Raw genomic sequence first — 25,655 nt, 5'->3', positions numbered from 1 at the left:
TCTCCGCCCCCTCCCGCCACGTGACGCCAGAGGCCGCCATCTTAGGCTCCCCGCGTCGCTGCCTGGGCTCGTCTGGGTCACGTGGGGCGGGGCCGGCGGCGGAGCGGAGCGGCGCTAAGGGGAGGGGAGCGGCGCGGAGTGACGGGGCCGGAGCCGGAGCCTGAGGGGCGGCAGGCGCCATGGGGCAGTGCGGCATCACCTCCTCCAAAACTGTCCTCGTCTTCCTTAACCTTATCTTCTGGGTGAGTCCGGGGGCGGGCTGGGTAGAGTCAGGGTCTCCGGGCGCGGGGCTGCACTCTCCCTCACCCCTGCGGGGAGGGCAGGGCCCGGCCCTCAAGGCGCTGCGGGCCCGGGCCGCCTCGCCGCTCTCCGGTCCTCGCTAACGTACGGCAGGAGCTGGGAGCTTCAACACCCACCCCCTCCACCGTTTCGCCGGTTCGGTTTGTATTTAAAGGTTTTCTGTTAATCAGGCGTTCTGTGCGCTTTCGCGGGGACCCGTGTTTTAGCGGTGGGCGCAGTCCTTTCCCTCCCAGTCCAGCCCCCCCTCAGAGTTGGACGGTGGATAAAGCTGTTGTCTCGGTAGCCTGGCAGTAAAGGTTTAATGAGCATTAGAGATTTCGAGGTAGAAATGCTTGTGTAATTGAATACAGCTTGAGTTGCTTTATTGAGCTTTTCAGGTCTCTGCCAGTTTAATTTCTGTAGAGCTGTTATGGCCCTCTAGTTTTCTGCCTTCTACTTTAAGGACGTCTGTCCCAAATACTTAGTGGTAAGTATGGAGCACCTTTTTCTTCCTTGTATTTTTAGCACAAAATTAGGATATATATGGAACTTAATAGTCTAAAAGCAAATTTCACTTCTTCCAATAACTACAGTTGTATTGTCGTATTTATGCATCACTTAAACCTGCCATAACTACAGTCGTGCTGACAGTAAGACAAAAGCTTCCCTGGGCTGGTGGAACAGAAGGTTGCTGTAAGCGACCTTTCTCAAGATGGACATACAGGCTGTGGCTTGGCGTTATATTCACTGTAATAATTAGTCTGTCAGAATGTCACAGCTCTAAATAAATGAAGTCAAATTAAAGACTGTTGTGTAGACTTCAAGAATTCTTTTTCTGCATTTAGCTACTGCATTTCGCATCCTCTAATCCTGGTTCCAGGAACAGAAGATCTGTTGTCCCAGCTGTTCAAAGATTTCAGCTTTGAAAAAGTAATAGCGGGTAACAAGATATTAGAACATAAAAATGTAGCTATATATAGCTACATCGTTTAATATTGAAAGCCATGTGAAATCTAACATGTGTTACAGGATAAGCATTCTTGTCTAAGTTTTTACGAAGGTATGCCTCTCATGGGTGCCTAAAAATGAATCGTGGTCAGGGAAAATGCATATCTGTGCAGTCTCACCAGCATTTGTGTATACAGCTGTTCAGAGAGATGAGCAGTAAATGTGAGGCATATTTGACTTTAAGTGGTGCATATTAGGAGTCTGTAATTTCAACTGAGGTGTATAGGCTTCATTCTTTATCTTTGAAGTATGAGGTAATCACATCAATCTTCTAGTACAGTCGTTTGTTTGGAATCTGCTTTTTTTGGGTGTGGCTTTTTGTTACATGCATAGTTGCAAATGGCATTAAAAATGCTATTTGATAGCTGCTATGTCATACTTAAAGTTTTTGACTGAACATGTACTTGCTGTGAGTTGCATTCTTGATGGCATCTTGAAGTATTTTTTTTTCTTTAGTTTCTGATATAAATGAGGCTCTGTTTTGAATAAATGAACACACATTCTGTAGGTGCTTTCTCCCCCACTGCAAAAGCTTAGTGATAGTTTTCATATTTTATATATTTGAAAGGTATTGCTTGTTATTTGCTGCATTTAGTATTTCAGTTGCATGTTGAAATTTGCAGTTACTCAGTTTAAACAGTTGTGGATAGAAAGTTATTTTGTGTGATACTGAATCAAGTGCTTTACAATTTTAATGACTTTTTTTTGAGACAACCTTGACTTCATTTAAAATGGACAGATTGTATTTAGATAGGGTGTGCTTTGTGTCAAATTATGTCACCGATCTTGTATTCTGTAAACCATTTCCAGGCTAAGAAGTCAACTTATGTTGATAGCTTTTTGGCAGATAGGTAAGTGGGTTGCTTGTACCGGAACAACCTAACTGCTCATCAGCTGCATGTGGAATGAGGCAGGCTTTCTAAAAGTGAGAATTACGAAAATCAATGTTTATCCTTTCTTTAGCAAGCTATGGCCTAAAAATAGGAAATCTACATACTTTTATCAAAAGTAATACATCTACATTTTTAAATGGGAAGAGAGAAAGAACTCCAACTCTTGATCCAGCATGTTTCGTTTTTTGGCTGAGCTGACTGTGTATGTTAACATTTGGTGCCCATCTAGTTGCCAATGTAATTGCTTCTGTGCCGTTACAGAAATCTCTTGCTTGTCACTCATACGTAGTTCCAATTTTGATAATTGGATCATTCAGATTTCCACTGGGACTTGTCAATAGATAACCGCCTAAAATTGGTCAAGTAGCTATGAAGCCTCCTTTAATTGCTTTTATGGATTTAATGTGTCTCTTTAGGGTATCATATATAAGTCTTATGTGTTATGATCATCATCTTCATGGTCATCTGTAGTAACAGGAAGCTGCTTCTGCGTAGTTTGCTATCTGAAGTTCTGCAAGAGTAGCTGATCAAAGTGAATTATGACTTCTCTGCTACCCCTACCCCCAGCCATGGGTCTCATATTTGTGGGAGGATGTAAATGTCCAGAGTGCTTTGGTAGCTCTCTTATGAATGCAAGGTGTTCAGAAAACTATCGCTTCTGCTGCTGAATAAAAAGCAGAGATGTTTTTGTTACACTCTGTAGTCTAGGGTGTAACCTCTTCTTTGAAAAAAATTCTTTCAAACCTGAAATCAGGCTTGCTGACAGGTCATAGCCGTACTACTCAGTCATCATCCATGACGACTGACTTTAATAACTCAAACTCCACTCAATTTGCCAGTGATTCTAGAAGTTCATCTCCTTTTGGAAGGTCTTGTGCTTCTTGTTAAATTTCCTGGTTGGCACTATAAAAAAAAGCATCTGCTTCTGTATAGTCTTGTGAAAGTTTCTTTCATATCCTGTTAAATTCTTATGTTAACTGTACATTACTCCATGTTAATAATTACTACAGGATTTTATTGTTTTTTAAAAGAAAACAGGTTGCAGAAAATGATCTTCCTGTTACAGCAGGACAGGTGCTAGTTTGTCATATAGGAAGCTGGGTGGGCTTTACACACCTTTCCAAGTTTTTGGTGTGGTACTTGGACAATTTAGCTGAGGTGTATTTGAAGGGGTGTCAAGCATCCACTACATCTGCTGTAGACCTACATATTGCCTTAAAAACAAAGTACTTCAGGAAAGCATCATCATGAGTAGTAGCCATCAAGAGTAGCATGATATAGATACTGTGAGAAATGCCTATTTGAGTTTTGGGTAATTTGGCAAAGACTGCTTAAGCTCAAAGGTATTTTACAAATGCAGAAATGCATTGATGAGAAGCACCAGTTAAAACTTGCCCTTCTTAGAAAGATCACAGCAATCCAGACCAGATTAATGGCTTTAAGTTAGAGAAGGGGAGATTTAGATTGGATATTAGGAAAAAGTTCTTTACCATGAGGGTGGTGGAACACTGGAACAGGTTGCCCAGGGAGGTGGTTGAGGCCCCTTCCCTTGAGATATTCAAGGTGAAGCTCGACAAGGCCCTGGGCAACCTGGTCTAGTTGGGGGTGTCCCTGCTGACTGTGGGGAGGTCGGACTAGATGACCTTTGGAGGTCCCTTCCGGCCTGGACCAATCTATGAATCTATGAATATGTTTCTCAGTGTTCTGTTGTTATGACTTGGTTTTGGAATAGATATGATAAATGGCAAAGGAAAAACAGTCCTTCAGCTGATCTTTATCTTGTCTTAAGTTTGCATAAGATCTGTGTCGGTCAACTGGTGACTTCTTTTTAATTTAGATAGTGCTGAGTCCTTCCTGAAAGGAATTGCATAGGAGGTAATTGTGATGTGAAAGACAATACATCTTAGAAATAAAAAAAAGAAACTTCTTGTACATATATTCTCAGAAATATTTTTGGTGGAGTGGGAATCCCAACACTGGTCAATCTGAGTACTTAGGATGGGGAGTGGTGTTTATTTTCAGTGGGGAAAGATTAGAATGACTGGTATGACAGGAAGACATTAAAATGTAGTCTTAAAAAATGTTAAAATAGTAGTTGATAATGAGGAATGTTTTTTGATATCTTGATGATGAAATACCAAATATGACCAATTACAAATAAAAGATGATCATAAAGTATTTGAGACTATCATGGGTGTTGTGGTTGTGTTTTTTTTTTTTTTTAAATTGTTAAAGTGCAAGTCGGAATTGATCTGAAAGAGGAAGAAAAGAATTTACCTGGAACAAATATCCAGACTACTGTCAAATGTGCTTATTTTGTGAACTCTAAATTTAAGGCTTCCATGGGGTGACTTGCATAATTCAGTCAAAGGCAGTTTGAAGAAATGAGATGAATACAAAAATGCTAGGGAAATGTTTTCAGGCTTATGTTTAGGATGCAAGATAAATGGATAAAATATTCAGAGACACTTTTAGTTTTGCCTTAGAAAAGGGAGTCTATTTCATATTCCCAAAGAACGTATGTGCTTTGACAGCCTGCTCTGCTAAACCAGTACCTAATGCCCTATGCTTCCTTTGAGGTGCCTTTTTTTTTCTCCACCTCTATGTCCCACTCCTTGCCAAAAGGAATGAACTCTGCTTTTGCCATACTTCCAACTCAGTAGTTGCAAACTAACTTTTTAAGTTGCTCTTGCAGTTATTTAACTGACTTGAAATCATTAATTTTACAGTTCATTTGACTAAGCTATTTTAAAACATTCTTTGGTATGATTGTTAAGAGAAATCTTAAGGCTTCAGTTCTGTACAGCAGGAATGCTTTCTACAATTCTGTGCTCACTTTACAACCTAGGTATGCTCACCACAGTACAGCAACCATAGGATTAAAAATTATGTAGTACTATCTTAGAGGAGCTGTCTGTGTTATCCTTAAAAGCAGCTGAAGCTATCGATGTGTTTGCAGTGTGTTTTGCGTTTCTGGTCAAAAAGAAGAAAGAAAATGCAGCAATGGGAAAATTCATTGAAATTTAGCAGTAGGAAGAAAAAGTAGAGAAGTAGAGCTCGCTTCCTCTTAAATGTAGGAATAAGCCAAGTGATTTCTTTTTTACTGGGAGCTTGAGAATTGTTTCTGATCTGGACTCTGAAAGCTGGGTTAATGAAGAAACTTCTCGAAGATTTTTTGGTGATCAAAGACTGTAATTGACAGATGATCCCCACGGCTACCTACCAGGGATTACTTGACTGAACCTTCTTTTTTGTCTTGAAGGACACTCACTTCTGTGTGTGAAAGTTGAATGTTTTGTGCTCTGCTGCTACGGTAGTGAAATGAGTGTATTTGCAGGACTGTAATACTTTGGAATCTCATGCATTAAAGAAATAATTTTTTAATCAAAAATTAACATTTAAAACTCTGAAAGTGTCATGCCCTTTCTGAGTTATTTTTCTTTCAGTACTTGGATGTGAATTTTCAGGTAGCAAACATGGACTAGGGCCTGATTTTTGGTAAGGCTTTGATCTGCTTTTAAGTAACATTGTAGTATGATTTGGTTTCTTTACAGGATGAGTTTCAAGTCTTGAGATTTTTTTGCACCTGGTCTTGTGCTTGAAAGTAGAGCTAATACTGAACAGAAGCAAAAACAACTTGCAAAGCTGAGTGGTACATGGAATGTGAAATACCACTTTACTTGGTGACTGGTGAAACTTCGTACCACAGAGTAATCATCATTGTTCTTGTGCAGGGCAAAGAATCTGGAAACAGTGGAGCACCAGGTCAAGTTACAAACCTGATGACTAAATCGGTGTAAAAGAATGGCTATATTGTTAACATCTCGTCTAGTTTAAAAAAAAAAAAAAAAACAAAACAAAAACAAAAAAAAAAAAACAAAAACAAAAAAAAAAACAAAAAACAAAAAACAAAACCACCTTCATCTGGTGGTACACTGCTTCTTGCAATGCCTCTCTTAGTGATACTTAAAATATGTAATGCCAAATGCAACAGAAGCCTAGCACAGCCTTTTGCTTTAGCTGCAAAAGCATTTGAATTTGAGGTTGGTTTTTTTTATAGTGTTACAGAATTGAATTTGGCTACTATACACAAAGCAGTCTGGCTTACTTGAATTTTACATGGCTTTTTTTCATAAGCCTTTAAAATATTTCTATAGTTGAATGGAATTGCTAGTTTTCTTCTCCCACAGGACTTCATAAGACAGTTATAGCTCAGTGTTCCAGTTTAAGTAGAACAAAGTAGAAGAGTGTCAGGAAGGCATTGGGTTCTAAGGTGGATGGGCCCCCATGTAAGTAGAAAAAATAATGTCAAGTATGGGTGTGTATTTGTTTTGGAGCAGAGTGGAGAGGGAGATATGGAGTAGCAAAGTGGTGAAAAGAATGTAAGAGAGAAACAACAGATATATCCTGTAGGGCCTTTGAAGTTAGAACTGAGAAATTATAACTTGGAGGACAGAAAGCTAAAAGAAAAACAAAAAACAGATCAGGGAAACTCTTTCTCTGACAGTAAGCAGGCTATCAATACTCTGGTGTTGGAGAGAACTGAAAATGTCAGAAAATTACAGGAGAAGTCAAATAATGGAGAAGTAGTGTGAAAAAAATACTTTTAAAGATACTGTTCTAAGAAGCCCAAAAACTAGGGGACATACCCTAGTGTTGGTATGTATGGAGAAAAGTGTTACAAAGAATGGAACTGATGAAACTGTAGAGCCTCAGAATCTCTCCTGGAGTGTATGTTCCTTTTTTTTTTAAAAAAAAAAAAACACAAAACAACAAATGCCATGCATGTTTGCATCAGACTAGAAAGGCAGTGAGAGCAAAGATACACTGAAGTTTAATGTAAGGAGAGCAATAGACACATTGGGAAAGTGGTCCTAGGACAGGATCCAGGCAGAAAAGGTGAGGGACTGTTACTGTGGAAGTGTTTTTCATATTTTTTTTTTCTTTGCTTCTATTTCTCAAAAACTATGCAGATGGTTCTATTTGAATATATCATAGGTGTATTTTACAATCCCAGTCTTGAAAGATGTTTTAGTAGTGAAATGACCAATGACTCGGTTTAGAATGGTATCTCTATTACTACTAAAATTCACCAATCAGCAATGGTTAAGTTGGCAGCAATAGGAATTTATAAGTAGGTGTCCTTACCAAAAAGGTGAAATATTTCTTTTACCTAACTTTACATCAGGTGTGTTTTCTCCTAACGTATGATACTTTGCTGCTACCTTCATTTGTTTGTTCAGAGAGTATGTTTTTCTTCAAACTGAATAAAATGCAGATTCTGAAGGGGAAAAAAATATTCTTTAGTTAATTGAAAGAGTACAAAAAAAAAATTCAAAACATCTTTTTTGTGGATTTTCTTGTTGCCCCAAAGTGTAGAAAATTCAGTAGCAAGGTAAACAGCAGCAGTAACAGGAATGACAATGCTTTGTAAAAAAAATATAAAATCTATGGACAAGTTTTCATCAGATCTGTTTGGGAGCAACACTAGTAGGGTAATATAAGGAGGCATTAGTTAGCAAATGAAGCTGCGGTGTCCATGGCTGATAAATAAATGATCAACAGACCAAATAATTTAAATATCGTCTTACCAGTCATCATCTTAGCTAGCCAAAATGTTAGCTTGCGAACTGCTGAGTGTGTGAGCATTACTGAAAACAGGAAGGCAATTCTTGGTGTGTGTTTGCAGCTTACTTGGGAAAAAAACCAAACAAATATAAACCAAATCAAACAAAAAAAGCCCACTGACAACAAAAAAAACCCCAAACCTGATACTGTTTGAAGGAGTGCCTGCACAGGGAGTGGTCTTCTATACCTTGGTGCATGTGAAAGGTGAAAGCTGACTTTAAAATAGGCATAGGCTTATGAGGCCAGCCCAAAGATGGGGGGAAAAGTTTACTTACTCTAAGAACCCTGAATTTTAAATGTGCTTTTCTATAATGCTTTAAGTAATATTTGTCGTTGTGTCATTAGATCTTCCAGTTTTCCTTACAGTTCTTTGCATACTTGTGCAGCTTCTAATAACTCCTTAGAGGCCCATGCCAAAGTAATAATGTCAAGCTTTTTCTGAACTATGGGAAGTCTATGTATTTAATTTTTTCCTGTGATGCAAAGGATGTCTAATTGTTCAAGCCTTTTGCAATAGTTTGCATTGACTGCACGTGTCTTGTCAGCCTTCTTAAAGGTTAATTCATTCTAAAATAAGAGTATGCCACTTCAGGTTCAGTACTACAAGTTAGATGCAAACAACTTGTCCCGGTTTGAAGTAAAACCGAACCAATTTTCTGTTCTGTAACTTTACATCCTAGCTAGGCCTCCTCTAACTCTCTGAAATTAACGGCATATTGTGGAGAAAACTGCTCGTTCTCAGAATGATAAGCCCAATGTTTGTGCTCCATGCCAAGGGATGGTATGCAGGGAGGCCCTTGCTTATACTTATTGCTGTAACAACCAAGGTCAGCCAATTTCGTTATTTGCCCCCTTAGAGGGTCGGAAACGGAAAAAACGTAGAGGGGTCACATCGGTGGGGAGGAGTGGACAGGACAGGTGACCCAAACCTGACCAACTGGGGTATTCCATCCCATCTGCCCCATGCTCAGTATAAAGGCTGAGGGATCAAAGGGTCAGCCCCCTTCCTGCGATGGCCGATGTCCAGAGAGGACTCTGTCTGTTCATCTGCCTTTGATCCTGATCCGTGGGTTCCTGACTCCAGAGCTGGAATCCAGTTCCCATTTGTCACTGAGTCCAGTCTGGGACTTCCCCAGTGCCTGCCGGTGATGTAACTGTCATCCTGGGAGCTTGATACGGTTTTGTATATATTGTATCTATTTCATTATTTTCTTCTTTATTTTTATTTTAATATTAATTCTTCATTAAAGTAGTTTAGTTCATTCTAAACTTCTGAATCTCCTTATCTCTTTCTCCTCCTCTCTCCTCTTTTAGGGGGGGAGGGGGGGGGAAGGGCCATCTGCCGGTCCGGTTTTGGTAAATTCAGCCGAAACTACGACACAACTCTAAAAGGACGTGTAAATGCTGAATAACCAGTTATCTCCCTAGAGCACGCATGTGATCTGGCACAGATTCAGGGGCTGCTGCCGTCTCTATTCAGAGCCTTGAGCAGATTAAGTTTGAGAATTCTTCCTTCAATCCCTGTTTATCGAAGACTTACTTGAATTGTGCACAGTTCATATATTTGGCTTCCATTTAATGATAGGAAATGCATGATTGTAAATGTGGTAGCTTTTTATTCAAATGTCTTTGACTTGAGTGAGTTTGGGCTTCTGCAGATATTACTGTTTACTCTGCAGGATAATAAGCATTGAGAGTTTGATTTATTTTTTTTTTAGTATTATTATCCTTTGTCTTTACTTGTGATACAGATTTCAGTTTCTCTAGATGATTCCCTTTTTGAGAGGCAAATGATTTAAGTGTATGGTACTGTTTTGGGGGTTTGTTTTATTCTTTTAAGAAGCACATGTTCAACTTTACTCTTGGATTGCAACAGATAATGTGTTTAACTGGTGCAGCACTGATCAATGTAGATTGCATACTTTGTACAGGTAAAACTAGCTCTTCATCTTTATCTGTTGTCAAAGTATTTATGCTTTATTTACATTAAGGTATAACATGGTACTATGGATGTGGAACCAAACCAAATTGTGCTGGGGACCGGGTGTTGAAACTATTGAGTTGGAGGGAGGGAGGAAGGACCTCAGGTTAGTCTGGTCCCAATGGCTGAACACCTGTTGGCAGTTAGCACAGTAAATGCACTCATCTTCTGGTTTAGTTTCATCTAGAGTCCTGTTAGACACTCCTAAGACTATTGCAGTGATGCAAACCAGAAGGTAGTAAGTGAAAATCATCAGAAGATGAACAAAATGGATTCCTTCAAAAACCCTTTCCTAATCCCAGCTAAAATGCTGATGTAGAGACCTTTCCCCTTCCTGGTTTAGAGCAGGCTGAAGAAAACGCTAAGCATCCCGTGGTTGTGATGTGGAAGGAAAAGGGAAGGTATTTGAAACTTGTTATCCTGTCAACTAACTGGGTACTGTGACTGTTTTAATTGTTGTGTTATAAACTACGTATTGTTTCAAAATAGTGTTTAACTGTGATACAAAGGAAAGGAGTTTTAATCTTCATAGCTTTTAAAACTTGTGAAAGCTCCAGCAGGCACCTTTGCTTTCAGGACTTCTTGTTTTTTCCTCCAAAGATTACTTGCTGAAGTGATTCTGAGAAAGAGATAGGAGTGATTTTTAAGACTAATAGTCACTTCATCAGGTAGAGGCAATGTCTTTATCTTCAGCTTCCTCATGATTCTAGCGCAAGGCTTATAGACATGTGAATGCACACTGCTGCTCCCAAAATTCTGTAGCTTCTTCCACAGAAACACCAGTTCCACAGCATTCTTTAGAAGCAAAACCTAAGGCCAAATGCTGTCATGGCTGATTAGTCATTATAGTACCATTTGTGGAAAGGATTTAGCGAAGTCTTCAGACCAGGCTGCTTTAATCTGAGAAGTCTAGAGAAAAATCTGTCTTTCCGATAGTCATTACAAAATATTATTTTTTTGTCAAGCACAGAGTGTAGCCTTGGTTTCTGAGACAAGAAACTTAATCTCTGTAATTGTGAAACTGATCTTGTGTGGCATAATACTGAAAGAGCAAAGTTTCTTAAAATGTTAATGCTTCTTGAGGTAGGGAAAGAAAGCTAACACCTAGTAGACAGGTTTTTTTAAAGGTTAAACTTGTTTTTTTTTGTTTCAAATACGTTCTTTAAATGTGCTCATGCGGTTTATGAATCAGATTTTTCTTAGGAAAGAGGGAAGCCACTTAAATTTCACACAACAGAGAAGGACAAAGGGATTTACAAACGGTTATGATTTCAGTTTTGTGGTAGGTTTTCTGTGCCTGATGCTAGCCACAGCTGTGTTTTCATCTGCCACCTTGCAATATCCCATATTTCTAACAAGCATTTTAGTTCTTAGAAATGGGAGATTACATCACTGTCCTGTCATTCACAGGCTTCATTGCTAGGCAACAGTTAATGTAATTCCATTGTTCAGTGACACTACTTTGAATCTTTGCTTTGTGTACAGAAATCGTGTGTCTGCATTTTGCCATGTTGTAGCTAACATGCCAGGATTTGTATAGTTGGATTAACATTTCAACATCTTTTGTGCAAAGGGGCGATTTCGTAATAGCTTGTTCACTTCAGATTTTCTCGTCTGGAGAAGATGTCTTGCTGTTGGTCTTTGACTGTTAATGAATTTTCAGTTTCAGTACCGTAGTATCTATGTAACGCCTTTTACTGGATGGACATGAGCCTTGTGGATGCTTTTAAGATTCCTGCAGAGTACACACTTACCTTCACTGCAGAAAGAGAAGCAGAGAGTTGAAATATATTGCTCAAATCCATGCAGAACTGATGATAATTTTGAGCTGGCTCTTAATACCTTTTTCTTTGACATAGTGTTTGCATAACAAAGTGCTGCAGGAGATGTTCCATATGTAAAGTATTATTCTACCAGTGGTTATGGAGTATTGTTTTATAGGAAGTAGTTGCAGTAATATTGCAATACATCTAACATACAGTAGCAAACAGTGCTGAAATACTAGGTGCCAGTCCTCTTGTGGCTTGGCGTGTTCTGTGCCATGCTGAGCAGGCTGCCCAGGGAGGCTATGGAATCCCCAGCCTTAGATTTTAAGATTTTGGACGAAGCCTTGAGCAACCTGGTCTGAATTCGTTGTTGACCTTGCTTTCTGCAGGAAATTGTACTAAATCATCTCCTGAGTCCCTCCCAGCTTGAATTATTAATTGATTTTTCGATTGTGCAGTGGCATAACCCAGTCCTATAGTACTATAGCTACTGAAACTAGCTATTTGTGTGTCTGTCCACTCTCTTCTTCACAGTGCAGGGACAGGGGTAGCTACAAGGCCACTGAGTGGGAAGGGAGGGCTGGAGGCAGCTTGCAGTGCTCTTCAGACGAGAGCTGAAGTTTGTAATGTTCCAGTTGAGTGAACTCTTATATCCAGGGTATGGATTGGATTGTAATGGGGACACTGCCCTTTACTGCAGAATGAAATTCCCCAGATCATGGCTTAGTCGTTGCACCTTCAAAGTGCATTGTTTTAGCTTTACCAGAAAAGTGTGTCCGGTATTCTAATTATGTTGTCCATCATTGCAAAAAGTCCATCAAGCAAAAATTAATAAGGGCCTTTTATTGTGAAATAATTTGGTATGCTAGCTGGCTCCCTGAGCAACAGCTGTCTGTCCTTCACTAGGTCTGCTCAGCTTAAAGTTAATGAACGTATTGATGTGTTGGTTATTGATTGGTTATTGATGCGTGCGTAACTGTAAGGGAAGTAGGGTCATATCAGATGGATGCAAGTGCTTTGTCTTAGTGTTTTAAATCTTTATAGTGGCAGATCCATCCTACAGGTCTTATTTGCAGTACCTTTAAGTAATTTCTTGTTTGTTTGTTTAATAAAGACCATTTTGTACAATGATCCTTCTAAGAATATCTCTTTTAAAAGTTTTGTGGTATGTTTCTCTAGGTATTTGATTCTGGTGTTTTAAACTAGTTCCTACCTGCTTTGTTGGTTAGAATCAGATTTTCTAGTGCTATGCACACTTCAGAAAGTCTGTTGATTCTAGCAGTTCATCTTTCCCTAGCAGGGGTTATAGTTGGCAATATGTGTATCTATTCTGTTCTAACATTAAATCGTAGGTAGTAATCAGCAGAATGGAATAATAAGTAGTAGGTAAATAATGGCAGATAAAAGAACTGCCTATCTGTTCTGAAAAGCTGTTGAATACCAAATAAATTGCTGCTTGAGTGGGCTGGAATCCATGGGAGGGAAGTACTTGAAAATGGGGAGCAAGATCTTGGTGTTCATAGCATGGTTGCCCTCATTTCTTGACTACATGCCTCAGAAGACATCCATACTGTAGTCAAAACTAAATCGGCCTAGATTAAAGGTAGGTTGAAAACTACTGGATAGGCTCTATTTGAGATGTTCCTGCTAAACATATGCTATAACCTAGTGAAGATGTCTACATTTTAAAAAAATAATCCAATTTCTGAGGAAGACTACCTTATGGCGTTTGATAAAATAATTGTTGCAAAATAGCCTTGCTGAAAGGAGGGTTTGGTGTTCAAAGGAACTTACCACCTTATTGTGTTTACTGTAGGCAGCAGCAGGCATCCTGTGCTATGTGGGAGCCTATGTGTTCATCACATATGATGACTATGATCACTTCTTTGAAGATGTCTACACACTTATTCCAGCAGTTATTATCATAGCTGTGGGAACGCTTCTTTTTATTATTGGACTTATTGGGTGCTGTGCCACGATTCGCGAAAGTCGCTGTGGACTTGCTACGGTAAGTTACAAACTTTTTATATGATGGTGTTTGCCTATTGTGTATTTGGCTGCCTTCCCTTTTAATAGACTCCTAAGATATTTTTTGAAGTTTGTTCTAATCTTACTTTATGACCCTTAAATGTTTTCCTCTTATTTTTTGTTACTAACATCTTATTTCAGTTTTCTGTTCTGAATAACGGTGTTAAATTAGCCGGTTTTGGCAGTAGAAGGCTTCTCAGTTTTACCTTCTTTTTAGAACTGTGGTCATCTCATTAAAAAAAAAAAAAATCTAAAACCATATCATTAAGTCATAACAGTTCTTAAATCTCACTTTTATCTGTTCTGGTTGATCAGCTGAAATTGGACAGAGTGAAAGGTGAGCCAGGAGCCTTCGAGTTTCGTATCTTGCATCAAGTTTAACTGATTGTTATGATGCCTAAATATTTTTCTGTGTGGCTTAATATGGACACTTCCTTTGTCTGCAGTGTTTTATGCCATGTGTTTCCAAGCATTTTAACTTTAGTTTTGTCTTCGGAATTAGGTAGGAGAGGATAGTATTTAAACTGTCCTGAGGAGGGGGATGGAGGTCTTGAAGCTTTTTTGATACTGCATAGACTTCTTTAACAGTTTGTTTTACAAGTGCTCTTAAATTTACCAAGACAAATGCATAGCTTACTGTCTCTGTCAGTTCATACAGGGCTTAGTCTGAAGAAATGTTCCCTAGTCCATCTACATCTTAGTAACAGACTGGGTAGCTTCTTTGATGTGACATTCCTATTTATCTAACAGAAAGAAGATTGAAAGAAGCACTTGATTAGAGCACTCCAGTAGAGTGTTTTCAGTCCTAATGACCAGCAGTTGCCTGGCTAGGCAGATCTTACCACTTGCTGAAGCCATAGTTTCTTGAATGAAGTTAATTCTGAGCTGATTTGGTCAACTTAATTGCCTGCTTTAATTTACCTGTTAAATCAAAACCTTAAGTGAAAAATTACTTTAAATAGCAAGATGTATATGGAAAGTAAATGGGTAAAAAGCATTTTTACTTGATCTGTATTTTACAGTTTGTAATCATCCTGCTCTTGGTTTTTGTTACTGAAGTTGTGGTGGTGGTTCTTGGATACATCTACAGAGCAAAGGTAATAATGTTTCAATTTCAGTAAATGTTTTGTTGTGAACTGTGACCAAAATACAGAGGTGCAGTCTTTACTGTATTTGATTCTGTAGAACATTTAATGGGTATTCAAGGGAATAAAGCGAAATCTCTAAGAGGGTTAATTTGAAATATCAATATCTTAAATTTTAGAACATCAATATCCTTCAAAGCAAAAAGATTTCTCACGGGCAAAAAACTAGCTGGAACAGTAGGACAGTGGAGGGGAATGATGGTAATTGGTACCTTTCCATTTTCCAGATGGTCTTCTAATTTATTTATGCTTTGACTTTGAATGATTTAGGTTACACAATGTTTGAACATAGGGTGTGTTGTTTTGATACTCAATAACTTAAATGTTGTCATGTGTTTTGGTAAACAAACTAACGCTGCATAATAATAAAATCAAATAGATTGAATGTGTTAATGTGCACTGTCTAGCTTTATATAGCTTATTGACAAGAGTTGTGGCTAAACAAATTAGGACTTCTCCCACTCTTTGTTTACTGGAAGTTAAGGAACAGGACCAGGGAAATAAAATTGTGTTTCTACCAGCATAATATGTGGCAGAAATGTACCACATGGTATTAGAGAAACCACAATGTAGCTTGAAGAAATTTCAAACTTGCATAGTTTCACTGGCTTTAGTTCTGCCTACATCTAAATTTTGATAAAATATTAGTAGAAAAGACATTTTTAGCTGTGATGTGTAGTATGATCGCATTATAGGACACTCCAGTGATATCTTAATAATAGCAAGCTGAACTTAACAGCTTTCACGTTTTTTGGCCGCCTTTGTTTATATAATAAGCCAGGTCTTACTAGTTCAGTATTCTCTGCTGCTTGCTTTCTCCTGCTATTCTGGAAGAAATGGTGAGACAACCATTAAGTAAAAATCTAGAGGTTTTGCTTGGTTTACAAAGGAAGACTGCCCTGAATAAGCAGCTGACAAGAGGACCTTGAACCACACATAAATCTGATTTGATAAGTTAGAATAGGTTGCTTCAACAGAAATGCTCTATCGGCGGTGCTTCAGGATATATTTTTCTCATGGTCTACACTTGATTTCTGGTGTCTTGGCAGTGCACTGAGAAGACCATTTGAGACTCTGAGGCATGTAGTGGAAGTAAGTAGTCCTTAGAAGCAATTGAGGGGAGCAGTAGAGTTCCTGGAGAATGGGGAAACATGTTGTGTTCTTATACGTTAACTTGAATGGTTGCCTTCTGCTCCAGTTCTTGCAGAGGCATAGTGCGTTACAGTGTAGTTATTCAGGAATTACTGTGGATCTGATCTGTACTAAGCTCTGGTCATCTTATTCTCTTCTGTGTTCCAGTCTTAAAAGAGGCTTACTCTTTTCTAGGTAACAGCATTCAGAGCAGATAAAATCAGATGCATAGATCTTTCTTCTCTAGCCCATCTGAAATTACACACTTGAAACACTTAAACTGGATCAGTCACAGCTGCGTGTTCCTGTTGCCTCTCACTTTTGTCTTGCTGTCATAGTTTCACAGCTGTAGGTAATGCAAGGGCAGAGCTTGGGAGAAGAGGGAAGGCAGTCTCTTTTTGGTGGTGGCATGATCTTATATTAAGCCATTTGTGGGAGCCAGTATTTGAGAACTAAATCTTAAGTCTTTTGAAAGGACAGAGACAGGGTTTTTTAGTAAAAACGCAGTTTTCTAGTACCCTGCAGTATTTAGTGTCTTAAACTATTGTTTTCAAGTGCAACAGGAATGTCAGAAGTAACATTAATTTATTACCAGTGAACTGGGAGGTGAAATCTGCTTAGGTTTCTGATTATTTTACCAGGATAAATAAGGCAGCTCTGTGCTTTGCTAACTTTGTTGTGTAGCTTCTGACATGGCATGTATAGATCTGTGGGGTTTTTTTGTTGGTGGTTGTTTGGTTTGGGGTTTTTGTTTTTTGTTGCCTTTTTTTTTTTTAAAGAAAAGGGCACCCAAATCATTTTAGAATTACTTAAGTGTTAACTTCACAAACTTCCAAACAAAACTTTACAAAGTAAAGGAAAGGTGGAAGTCATGGCAGTTGTTCATCAAAACTGTTGGTACCAGCAGACTGAGCATAGTGTCTCAAGAAAGTGGCACTGTGCCCTTGTAAGTTAAAATACAATGATCCTAAAATTGCTTAATTTTCCAGCATGCCCCTTTAAACCTGTGTGTGTGGATCCAATTGAGACTCCTACTCCTTTAGAACAAGGTGAAGTGTGCCTAGGTCATAGTGTGTCAGACAGTCCTGCCGCAGAGTCTGCTGGCAGGGGACCTTAGCAGTAAAAGTAAGGCTTTCTGTAATCAGCAGTAGGGATTAAACAGGCAGTCAGTTGTCTGAGGTGTTACTGGCTTTTTTTTCCCCTGGGTAGAGTAGTTTACTCTCTCCATTTTTCACAAAACCTCCCAGTTAGCTAGAGCTAGTGACTTCTGTTTGCATTGTATATAATTTGCATGGCTTTCAGGCATAATGTTGCCCTAATTGAACCATAAGCCAAATGATATACTGCAATCAATGATTTAAAAACCTATGTGACAAATTGAACAGCTGTTTTGTTATAAGAATCAGAGTTGTAAATCATGTTAGTTAAATCACAAAACAATTGATTTTAAGCTAGTCTGAAGGAAGTTGCCTGTGCAGGCTAAATTGACTTTGAGTCCTATCTGTCTTGATACAGATTTACTTGTAAAGAGAACCAGCATTCTTGGGGGAGTGTGGGGGATGAAGCTTGTGCTATTGCTGCAGAAAATTCTTCCCTTAAAGCATTTAAGGGAATGATGTGTTGGCAAGACCTTCCTACTGTAACTTGCAAATTTAAAGAATATGAGTGCTTAGTTAATGCTCAGCCCTAAGATGACATTCCTTGCACATAATTCTGGTTGAATGTGATAGTAAGATTAGCTCTGAATTGGCTTTTTTCTATTGTACAAATGTTTAGTTACATCAAACTTTCTGTGCATTTAAGTAACAGTTTACAGTGAAACATATTACTTCAAAGGTTCTAGTAAGATTCCCTCTAAAATGGGCATTATAAGATGCCTTTTTGGGGGACAAGTGATGATTCTTGGGTGGCATCCGTTTTGAACACGTGTACTTGACAGCATCTTTAGCAGCTTGACTCATCTGCAGTAGCTTTAGGAGCTATTCCAGTAGCTGTTGCTATGTGCAACGTACTGCTATCAGCGTTTCTCAGGAGGTGGGGGGGACTGGGACTGAACAGAGAGCCAAAAGGCCTCATCTTTGAGAACTCACCTGTGTGTCAATTGGAAGAGCAGGAGAGCAGGTGGTGTGACTTGTATTCTTGTGGTACCAAGGGGAATGAGTTAGCCCAGATGGTTATACTAGTTTTGGTTTGGAACTTTGAAGGAGTAGGAAGTGGAAAGGTAAATGCATGCTCTTACGGAGAGCATAATGTCTTCATGGAATGTCTGCCACAGTGTCATGATAGAAGCAATTTCCCTTGTGAGATACGTTGCAAAGCTACTTTGTCTGAAATCTTACAGAAGATAGGTGCTTTGTGTTCTCTCATCCATTAGCTGCAAGTGAGCAATATCCTTGCAGAAGTCAAGTTAGAATTTTAAGAAGCTGTACTACCAAGCTATGCGGACTTCAGATGATAGGGAATTACCTTGGTTTCCTGAGATGCTATAATTATAAGTAAAATTATTTTATCTAGACGTGTGCTACTACTGTTGGTGTGCTAATGCAGATGCTTTCTTAATACTTCACAGGTGGAGGATGAAGTTAATCACAGCATTCGGAAAGTATACAATGGGTACAATGGGACGAATCCTGATGCAGCCAGTCGTGCTATTGACTATGTACAGAGGCAGGTGAGACTGCAAGACACGTGGGAACTTTCCGGTCAGATGCTGTGTTGCTCTGCTACTTGTGTATCTTATCTTCATTCTGACAAATCTAGGAAACAGCTGATTGGTCAATAAATAGCTTAACTTAGTTAAAATTAGTAGAAGTATGACATTGTTGATGGGGAGATGGCGTTTTGTGTAACTGGCTATGTATGAATCAGTGTTTGGATTCAAATATTTAGTGCTTATGTATTTTTCTGCAATGGAACATCATCTTATGTTATGTCTTATGTTATGAACACAAGTATGCTTGTGTTCTTGGTATTGCAATTAGAATTGCTGTTTCACCCCACTTCTTGACTGATAAACACATTGGCTCTTTACCTGTATGATTTTTCAGTTGCGCTGCTGTGGGATCCATAACTATTCAGACTGGGAGAGTACTGTCTGGTTCAAACAAACTAAAAATAACAGTGTGCCGCTCAGCTGTTGCAAAGCAGCCCTCAGCAATTGTACTGGTAGTTTGACCCGCCCAATGGACCTTTATTCTGAGGTAAGACAGCCAAAGTATGAACTTATGTAGCCATGTGCTTCTGCTGACAATCATTTAATTTTCTTTTTAGTGGGAGCATGAATTCTTGGGTGTATTTACTTTAACAGGGAATAAACATGGTTTCTAGAGGGTGGGGGGAAAAAAAAATCAAAACAACCTCTCTCCTTTTTTCATCTTTGATATATTAAGTAATGACTTTTTTTAGTGTTTGGATTATCTTTCTGCCCTGGGGGGCAGAAACCCTTTTGGGGCTTTTTTTTTTTGGTGTGTGTCTAAATGTGGTTGCCAGATGGATATATAAGAAGTCTTACTTGTTTCAGGGGTGTGAGGCTCTGGTTGTAAAGAAGCTTCAAGAGATCATGATGTATGTCATCTGGGCAGCACTAGCATTTGCTGCTATTCAGGTAGGAATATTCTTTAGCTATAAACATTTTCTCCCATGAAATTCTAAACTACTGTCCAGGTAATTGCAAGTATGCACAGGATGATGACAGCCTTAGTCCTTACTTGGTTTGAGGGAATAAATGAACATCAGTCAAAAGGATCTAAATACTTCAGCACGGAATTTCTCAACCATGCATGGTCTAAAAACTACTGCTATGTGGATGTATATTCTGTTAGATTTGAAGATACCTGAACAGTCAATGTTACATGCAGTAGCCTACTAGAGTGTAAATAGTAAAATATTTCTTGAAAACTAATTAGTTAAGTATTAACTATCCTGAATGTGCTCTGGCATTTAAAACTTTTGAGTAGTATTTAATTTCCGACTTTAAAACAGGTAGCTCTTACTTCCTGCCACTTTAGAGGTACATCAGCTTAACTGTACTTTATGGCATACAATTAATGTCAGTACCACCCAGGAGATACACCAGGGCTTTTGACAGCATGTTCTGCTCTTGTTCAACTGAGCTTTGCATTGTGTCTTGAAGATTTCTTGGTTTCTGCACTTGAAAAAAAAAAAGGTTTCTAAGCTAGAGACCCTGATTACTTAAAATTGAACATATGCTGTTTCCCACATGAACCTTAATTGTTACAGTTACCTGGTAATTGAGGAAGTGGACTAATGTGTATCTCAGTATTTATTTAGTTTTTCTTTTAAAAAGAGACTAGCACTGTTTTCTAAACATATCTGTAAAATTGTTATTTTGAATGCTCATCAGTTTGAGCAGCTTAGTACATTAATCACGTTATTTTCACACTGTGCCAATGTTATGGCCTTTGAGAAATGCTGAATTGAAAGAGACTTGAAAACTGATTTCAAAGTTACTTTTGTGCCCTTAATAGCATTTGAATTCAGAAACTATTGTACCTGTTGGGTCAGGCAGTTGAGACACTTCTGTTTTCTAAAGCAGCTTTTGAGCTGTATTCTATGTAGGTAAATAATCATTTGCAAACAGTCTTGTAAAAATATGGTTAAATTTCTATTTCAATGCTACAAGGATGTACTCATAGGTAACACTGCATACAGTAGTACTGTTGAACTGTCCAGAACCAGACTACTTCAGCTATGGAACTTTAAATTTGGTGAGATCTGTACTCAGTCGTCTTATAGCAATTAAAAAAGTAACTTCTTTCAAACTTTAACTGTTAAAGCAGTATTTTGTCTGCTTGAATGCTGAAATATGTTTGTGTAATGGAAATGAATGTATTTTCCACAACCATGGTTACTGTGGCAGATTTTCTACGTAGGAGAAAAATGTATGTTATGAGGCTGGGTGAGCTAAATCCCAAGAGGGGGCATTATTCCTAGTTTTGGCATTTTCAGATTGATCAATGGGTCCACCCCAAAATGCAGCACAGTTCTAATCCTCTCTGCAATCAGGCCAGACTTTCTGACACGTGCTTGCAATAGAAATGTGGCTGCTTGCATCCCTCTGCTCGCCAATTCTAGGCAAGCATGTTAGTTGTATCCCTTCTGCAGTGGGTGCTCTTTGATGTGTCTCCATGTCAGTAATGAAGCTATTGGCAGAAACTACATATTGTATAAACAGTTTGTCATGAAAATAAGAACATCAGAGAAATTCCTAGTGCTGCAGTATAGCATTTTGAAATCTTTTTGCTTAAAGTTAAAATAACCTACATGATACCCGTTTAGAAAACGGCTAGAATAAAGTTACATATAGAATACAAGGGTGGTGGGAATACCCCTGAAACTTCTGTCTAGTAATATTCACTGAGTGGTTATCACATCTAAGCCTATCAGAGGTCATATTCTTGTATCTTTGCTCCACAGTGCAAGTGGTTATAAATTCACATGTTTTAAAAAGACAGTTTCAGTCAAGCTGATACTGAACAGTATTCAGACATTGTTATTATCTCCTGAAACTTAAGAGGATGTCATAATGTATGTCTTAGTTGTAATAAAGAATTTAAGTGTGTGCTTAGCCTGATTCTCAGTAAAATAATTTGTGGGCTAATTGAAATGACCTGCTATCTCAGTCATGTCCTGTAAACTTAGAAGAGTAATTATGTTTTTTCTTACATTTTGGTGAATTTGACTACCTTTCCTATCCTTGCTGCATAGAGTCCACTCTCAACTGATTGTTATTTTGTATGTTGTGCAATAAGGCTGTCCAAAGTTCATTATCTCTAATAGCTTACATTCAACAAATTTGGCCTTCAGTACTTTATTTAAAATGAAAAGGCTGAGAATTTTTGCAAGGTTTGGAATTTGTGGAAAACTTAAGTCTTTTCTGCATAGAAATAATTTTTGGTATGTTCATGTTTTGGTTACCATGGGGATCTTCGTGTGTGCAATAATTCCCTGGGCTCAACCACAATGACAGCACAGAACTATTAATAAATAGGAGGCAAACTGAAGGGAGCAAAGGCATTGCAGTGCAGTAGAAGTGCTGCTTAATTAGCTTCAGAGTTCATTCTTAAAGATAGCTTTTTAATTCGTGATCAATTACTAGCTACTGAGCTTGGCATATGTACATACAGCCAGTGAGGGCTTTTTTTGTGTGAAAAAAGCAAATTGGTTTGAAAGATTGGATATACTTACTGCTAGCGGGCAAATTAAAAAAAATAAATTAAAAAAAATAAATTAAACTATTTTTTTCACAATATTAAGTTGCAGCTGAAGAGAAACCAAATGCCTTAGAAAAGGTTTTAGAGGTGCTGACTTTTTTTTTAAATGATAGAATAAATCATTTCTGTAGAGAAAGTTCAAATATGCAAGATAATTCTGTGTGTACAGTGAATTCTAGGAATATGCTCGGTGGCCTCCTGAAGGATAGAAATGGTTTGAAGAGCAACTCAACTGTTGATTACATGAGGTTTTATTATAGTACCTGATTGTTTTGGTTTTACACAAAACTGTATAAATTGAATGTCTTGAGTGAGTCATTGAACAGAATTATCTTTGTGTGAATAACTGCAAATGTGATGGAACTACTTTTATTTCTTTGAAATACATGCTTAGAATGAATTACAGCAAAAGACTAAAGGAAGTGTTTCTTTGCAGCACATTCTTTGTTTTATCCTTGTTTTGAACAGAAAACAACATGAAGTTTTTATACTTGCAGGCTGCAGGCCTTCAGAGTTCTGTAGCCGCTGGTGACTACAATGAGCTCTCCCACTCACAAGTCTAACATGAGGGGTTTTTTTTAATTGTGGATGTTACCTCTTCGCTTAGAAGTGCTGTGTCCATGAAGAGTCATTCTCTCATGTAACTTGTTTTTTCCTCTTGCTCTGACATGAATATAGCAACCTGAGCAACCTGATCAAGCTGAAGATGTCCTTGGTCATTGCAGGGGGGCTGGACTAGATGACTTTTAAAGGTCCCTTCCATCCCAAACCATTCTATGATTCTATGACAAGATATATATATTTGCAGTCAGTCTGAACTGGAACCACCCAAGAACTGATGGAAAGAGAAGAAAGGTGCTGTTTTTACCAGCAGGCTCAAGTGCCGTACTCTAGGTTACTCTGCATGTGCTTCTTTGAAGCTGAGCTGGTTTCTGCTATAGATCCAAAGCAGATAATGCACTCCAGACACAGAATATTATTAATCTTTACAGCTTGTTTCTTTCCAGGAAATGAAAAGCTTCTACTAGAATTTCATCATGCCTTTTTTTTTTAATCACTGCTTATTTAGAGTCAGGATTTCTAAAACATTCTTTCTTCATTCCTTCAACAGACTTGAGTACTATTTTGCATGTACCATCATTGTTTTAAAACTTGTTACGCATGTGATGCTTGCCTCAAACTTTATTAAAGTGAGCAATTCTCGTTTTGTCCCATTGCTGTATTTTCACTGGGTTTTTGCTGTATCAGTGAAGAAGACAATACTTGATTGTCTGCTCACCCACTTCATTCTAGTTTACTCTTTAGGGGGTTTTTGCTGAGGCTTTTTTTTTTTTTAGAAACATATTTACCTTCTTGGTGATGCTTTATAATTCAGAACTATGACAGGAGCTTCATGAAAAGTTTGCATCTGTGAATAAACTTCTATGCATATGACAACATCAGTACAACCTCTTACTTTACTAGAAGCTATTGCCAATTACTGTAGATCATAGAACACAACACTACCTGATTTTTTTTTTTAGTCTCATTCTACCTTCAATAACATGCAACATCTGTAAAATGTCATGTCTGATGTTCCTGATGACATTCATCTGATATAAGTCTTGTAAATGTATACTAGGTGATCTACCCTAAATTCCTGGCAAATTTGCCAGCCCAGTCATGGTAATGTGAATTTTAACAACAGGAAGATGTCTAAAAGTGAATAATTCACGTTGGACTTTCTAACTTGACATGTTAAACGAGACTAAGCATTTGAAAGATTTCAGCAGTGAAGTAGGTTCATAAAACTCTAATGTTTTGCTCTTTCCCATCATAGCAATTAGATGCTAATGCATTTGAATTTCACTTTGATTTTTCATGCTAGGTACGGTATCTAAAAATTGGTACCTTTCATCAAAAAAATCAGTAATTTCTTCCATCTGAATTGTTGAGGCAGAGTACAAGTGACTGACCCAAAAAAATTTTGTTAAAGACATCCAAGACAATCTTGCAAGAAAGTTTGTGGCGCTTTTTGCAGCAGGAAAAGAAGCTTTTTCAAGGACAATGCATTTGTGGCCATTTTCCTTATGGAGAATTACAGTCTTTTGGAGCATGCTGACAATTTCTGTGCTGAGGTTAAATCTCTTGAAGTACCTTGTACTCAGCTTTTTCTCTTTTTTCTCTCCATAGCTTCTGGGCATGTTGTGTGCCTGTATAGTACTATGTAGGAGGAGTCGGGATCCTGCCTACGAACTTCTCATCACTGGCGGAACCTATGCCTAGAAGAGAAGGCGAACACGCCGTTCAATCTTATCTCACTTACGTGGAAGGTGAATGGGCCAGGTCTACTGCAATAGCTTTCTTGCCCTAAGCTTAGTCAAAGCACCCCTTTCACAGATGAGGACAGCCGTACTGTACACTGGTGACGGGCAAAACAGCTCAGCTTTACACACACCCATAGAATTACCTGTGACTTTTCACTGTTTTAGCCAGCTATTCATGTATCTAAATGTTTTAGTATAATAGTAAACTTTCTGATTTCAGAACCATTTGCAAGTTGAGTGTAATTTGGTTGATATGAAAGTCAAAGGATGTGTGCCTACTTTGGTAGATTACCTCTAAGCATTTACTGGCTGAATCTTGCATATAGAGAGAAGATTTTTTTTTTTTTAAACCTTCACTACATAGAACTTTTTTGGCCAAAGTTGTACAAAGGAAGCCAGCTGTATTTAATTTGAGGAAAAAATATTTTAATCTTGCCCCTCACCAGTGTCACTTTTTAAAAACACTTAAGTCCAGTACACTTTATATATAAAATTAAAAAAAAAAAAAGAAAAAAGACTAACCAGAATTTTAGGATCATGTGATTGCAGTTTTGACCTTCAGAGATCAAATCTTTCAGACATTAATAGTTTAAAATACAAGCTGGCTTTTCAGGAGTATAATGTATGCACTACTGTTCTATAATGAAATATTTCATTTTTCTATGAAGAGCGGTTTTATGTGTTGAGTGAACTGTTAGACTGTAGATCTTAAATTGGTTTGGAAACAATGTAGCCATGTAGAGTAGCAAAGTAGTATGTGAAAGTGATCTCAACTGTAAATAGTAAACCTGATTAAATAAATCTCTGTATATCCTCCCTACAAACATGTCTTGTTTTCTGTTTAAGGTTTCAGTGTGTTTGTTCAAGTGGAGTCCTGGCATGCTGGAAGCATAAGCTCTAGTATGAAAGCACCAGTTTTAAGTGGCTTCACTTCAATAGATCTGTATTTAAGGTTTGGTGGAAGCTTGATGGTATCGTACTTCTTTTTGTTTGAAACGATGCTGGAGAAACACAACTTGGTGGAAAGTTAACATCATGTGAATACAATTAAGAAAGAATCTGTCACCTCCAACAGCAGCGATGAATAGCTGTACTATAACTGCTGTATGTTAATTATGCATTAAGGTCTGTTATTTGGATGCTTGGTCACTGCTCTGCTTTCCATGGCTTCAGTTGAATCATTTTTTTGCAGAAGCCGGGAATGTTCAGAATTTCTACAAGTTGCTTATGTGCTTTATCAAAGTAGACGTGCTCAGC

General features: G+C 38.2%; 1 protein-coding gene across 2 annotated transcripts; it reads left to right on the top strand.

Moving 5' to 3' along the window:
• Positions 1 to 97: 97 nt before the first annotated feature.
• TSPAN3 (tetraspanin 3) lies at positions 98 to 25,219 on the top strand. 2 transcript variants are annotated; one of them, XM_074155635.1, is made up of 7 exons: positions 98 to 242; positions 13,372 to 13,563; positions 14,606 to 14,680; positions 18,429 to 18,530; positions 18,907 to 19,059; positions 19,380 to 19,463; positions 24,265 to 25,219. In XM_074155635.1, exons 1-7 carry the CDS (start codon positions 180 to 182, stop codon positions 24,355 to 24,357), a joined length of 762 nt encoding a protein of 253 aa, XP_074011736.1. In that variant the 5' UTR covers positions 98 to 179; the 3' UTR covers positions 24,358 to 25,219. The 2 variants fall into 2 exon arrangements, with proteins under 2 accessions (XP_074011736.1, XP_074011737.1); XM_074155636.1 differs by lacking the exon at positions 14,606 to 14,680.
• The last annotated feature ends 436 nt before the right edge of the window (positions 25,220 to 25,655 follow it).

This window comes from Numenius arquata, chromosome 11 (assembly GCF_964106895.1).
Source record: "Numenius arquata chromosome 11, bNumArq3.hap1.1, whole genome shotgun sequence".
In the NCBI taxonomy this organism is placed as follows: Eukaryota; Metazoa; Chordata; class Aves; order Charadriiformes; family Scolopacidae; genus Numenius; species Numenius arquata.
This window is presented reverse-complemented; position numbering and strand designations above follow the sequence as displayed.

What these genes read in the sequence shown, in the direction of transcription:
- TSPAN3 (XM_074155635.1), top strand. Translation starts at nt 180, where the DNA reads ATGGGGCAGTGCGGCATCACCTCCTCCAAAACTGTCCTCGTCTTCCTT. An exon ending in GTCGCTGTGGACTTGCTACG is followed by an intron (nt 13,564 to 14,605) that starts GTAAGTTACAAA and finishes TGTATTTTACAG; the next exon opens with TTTGTAATCATCCTGCTCTT. An exon ending in GATACATCTACAGAGCAAAG is followed by an intron (nt 14,681 to 18,428) that starts GTAATAATGTTT and finishes AATACTTCACAG; the next exon opens with GTGGAGGATGAAGTTAATCA.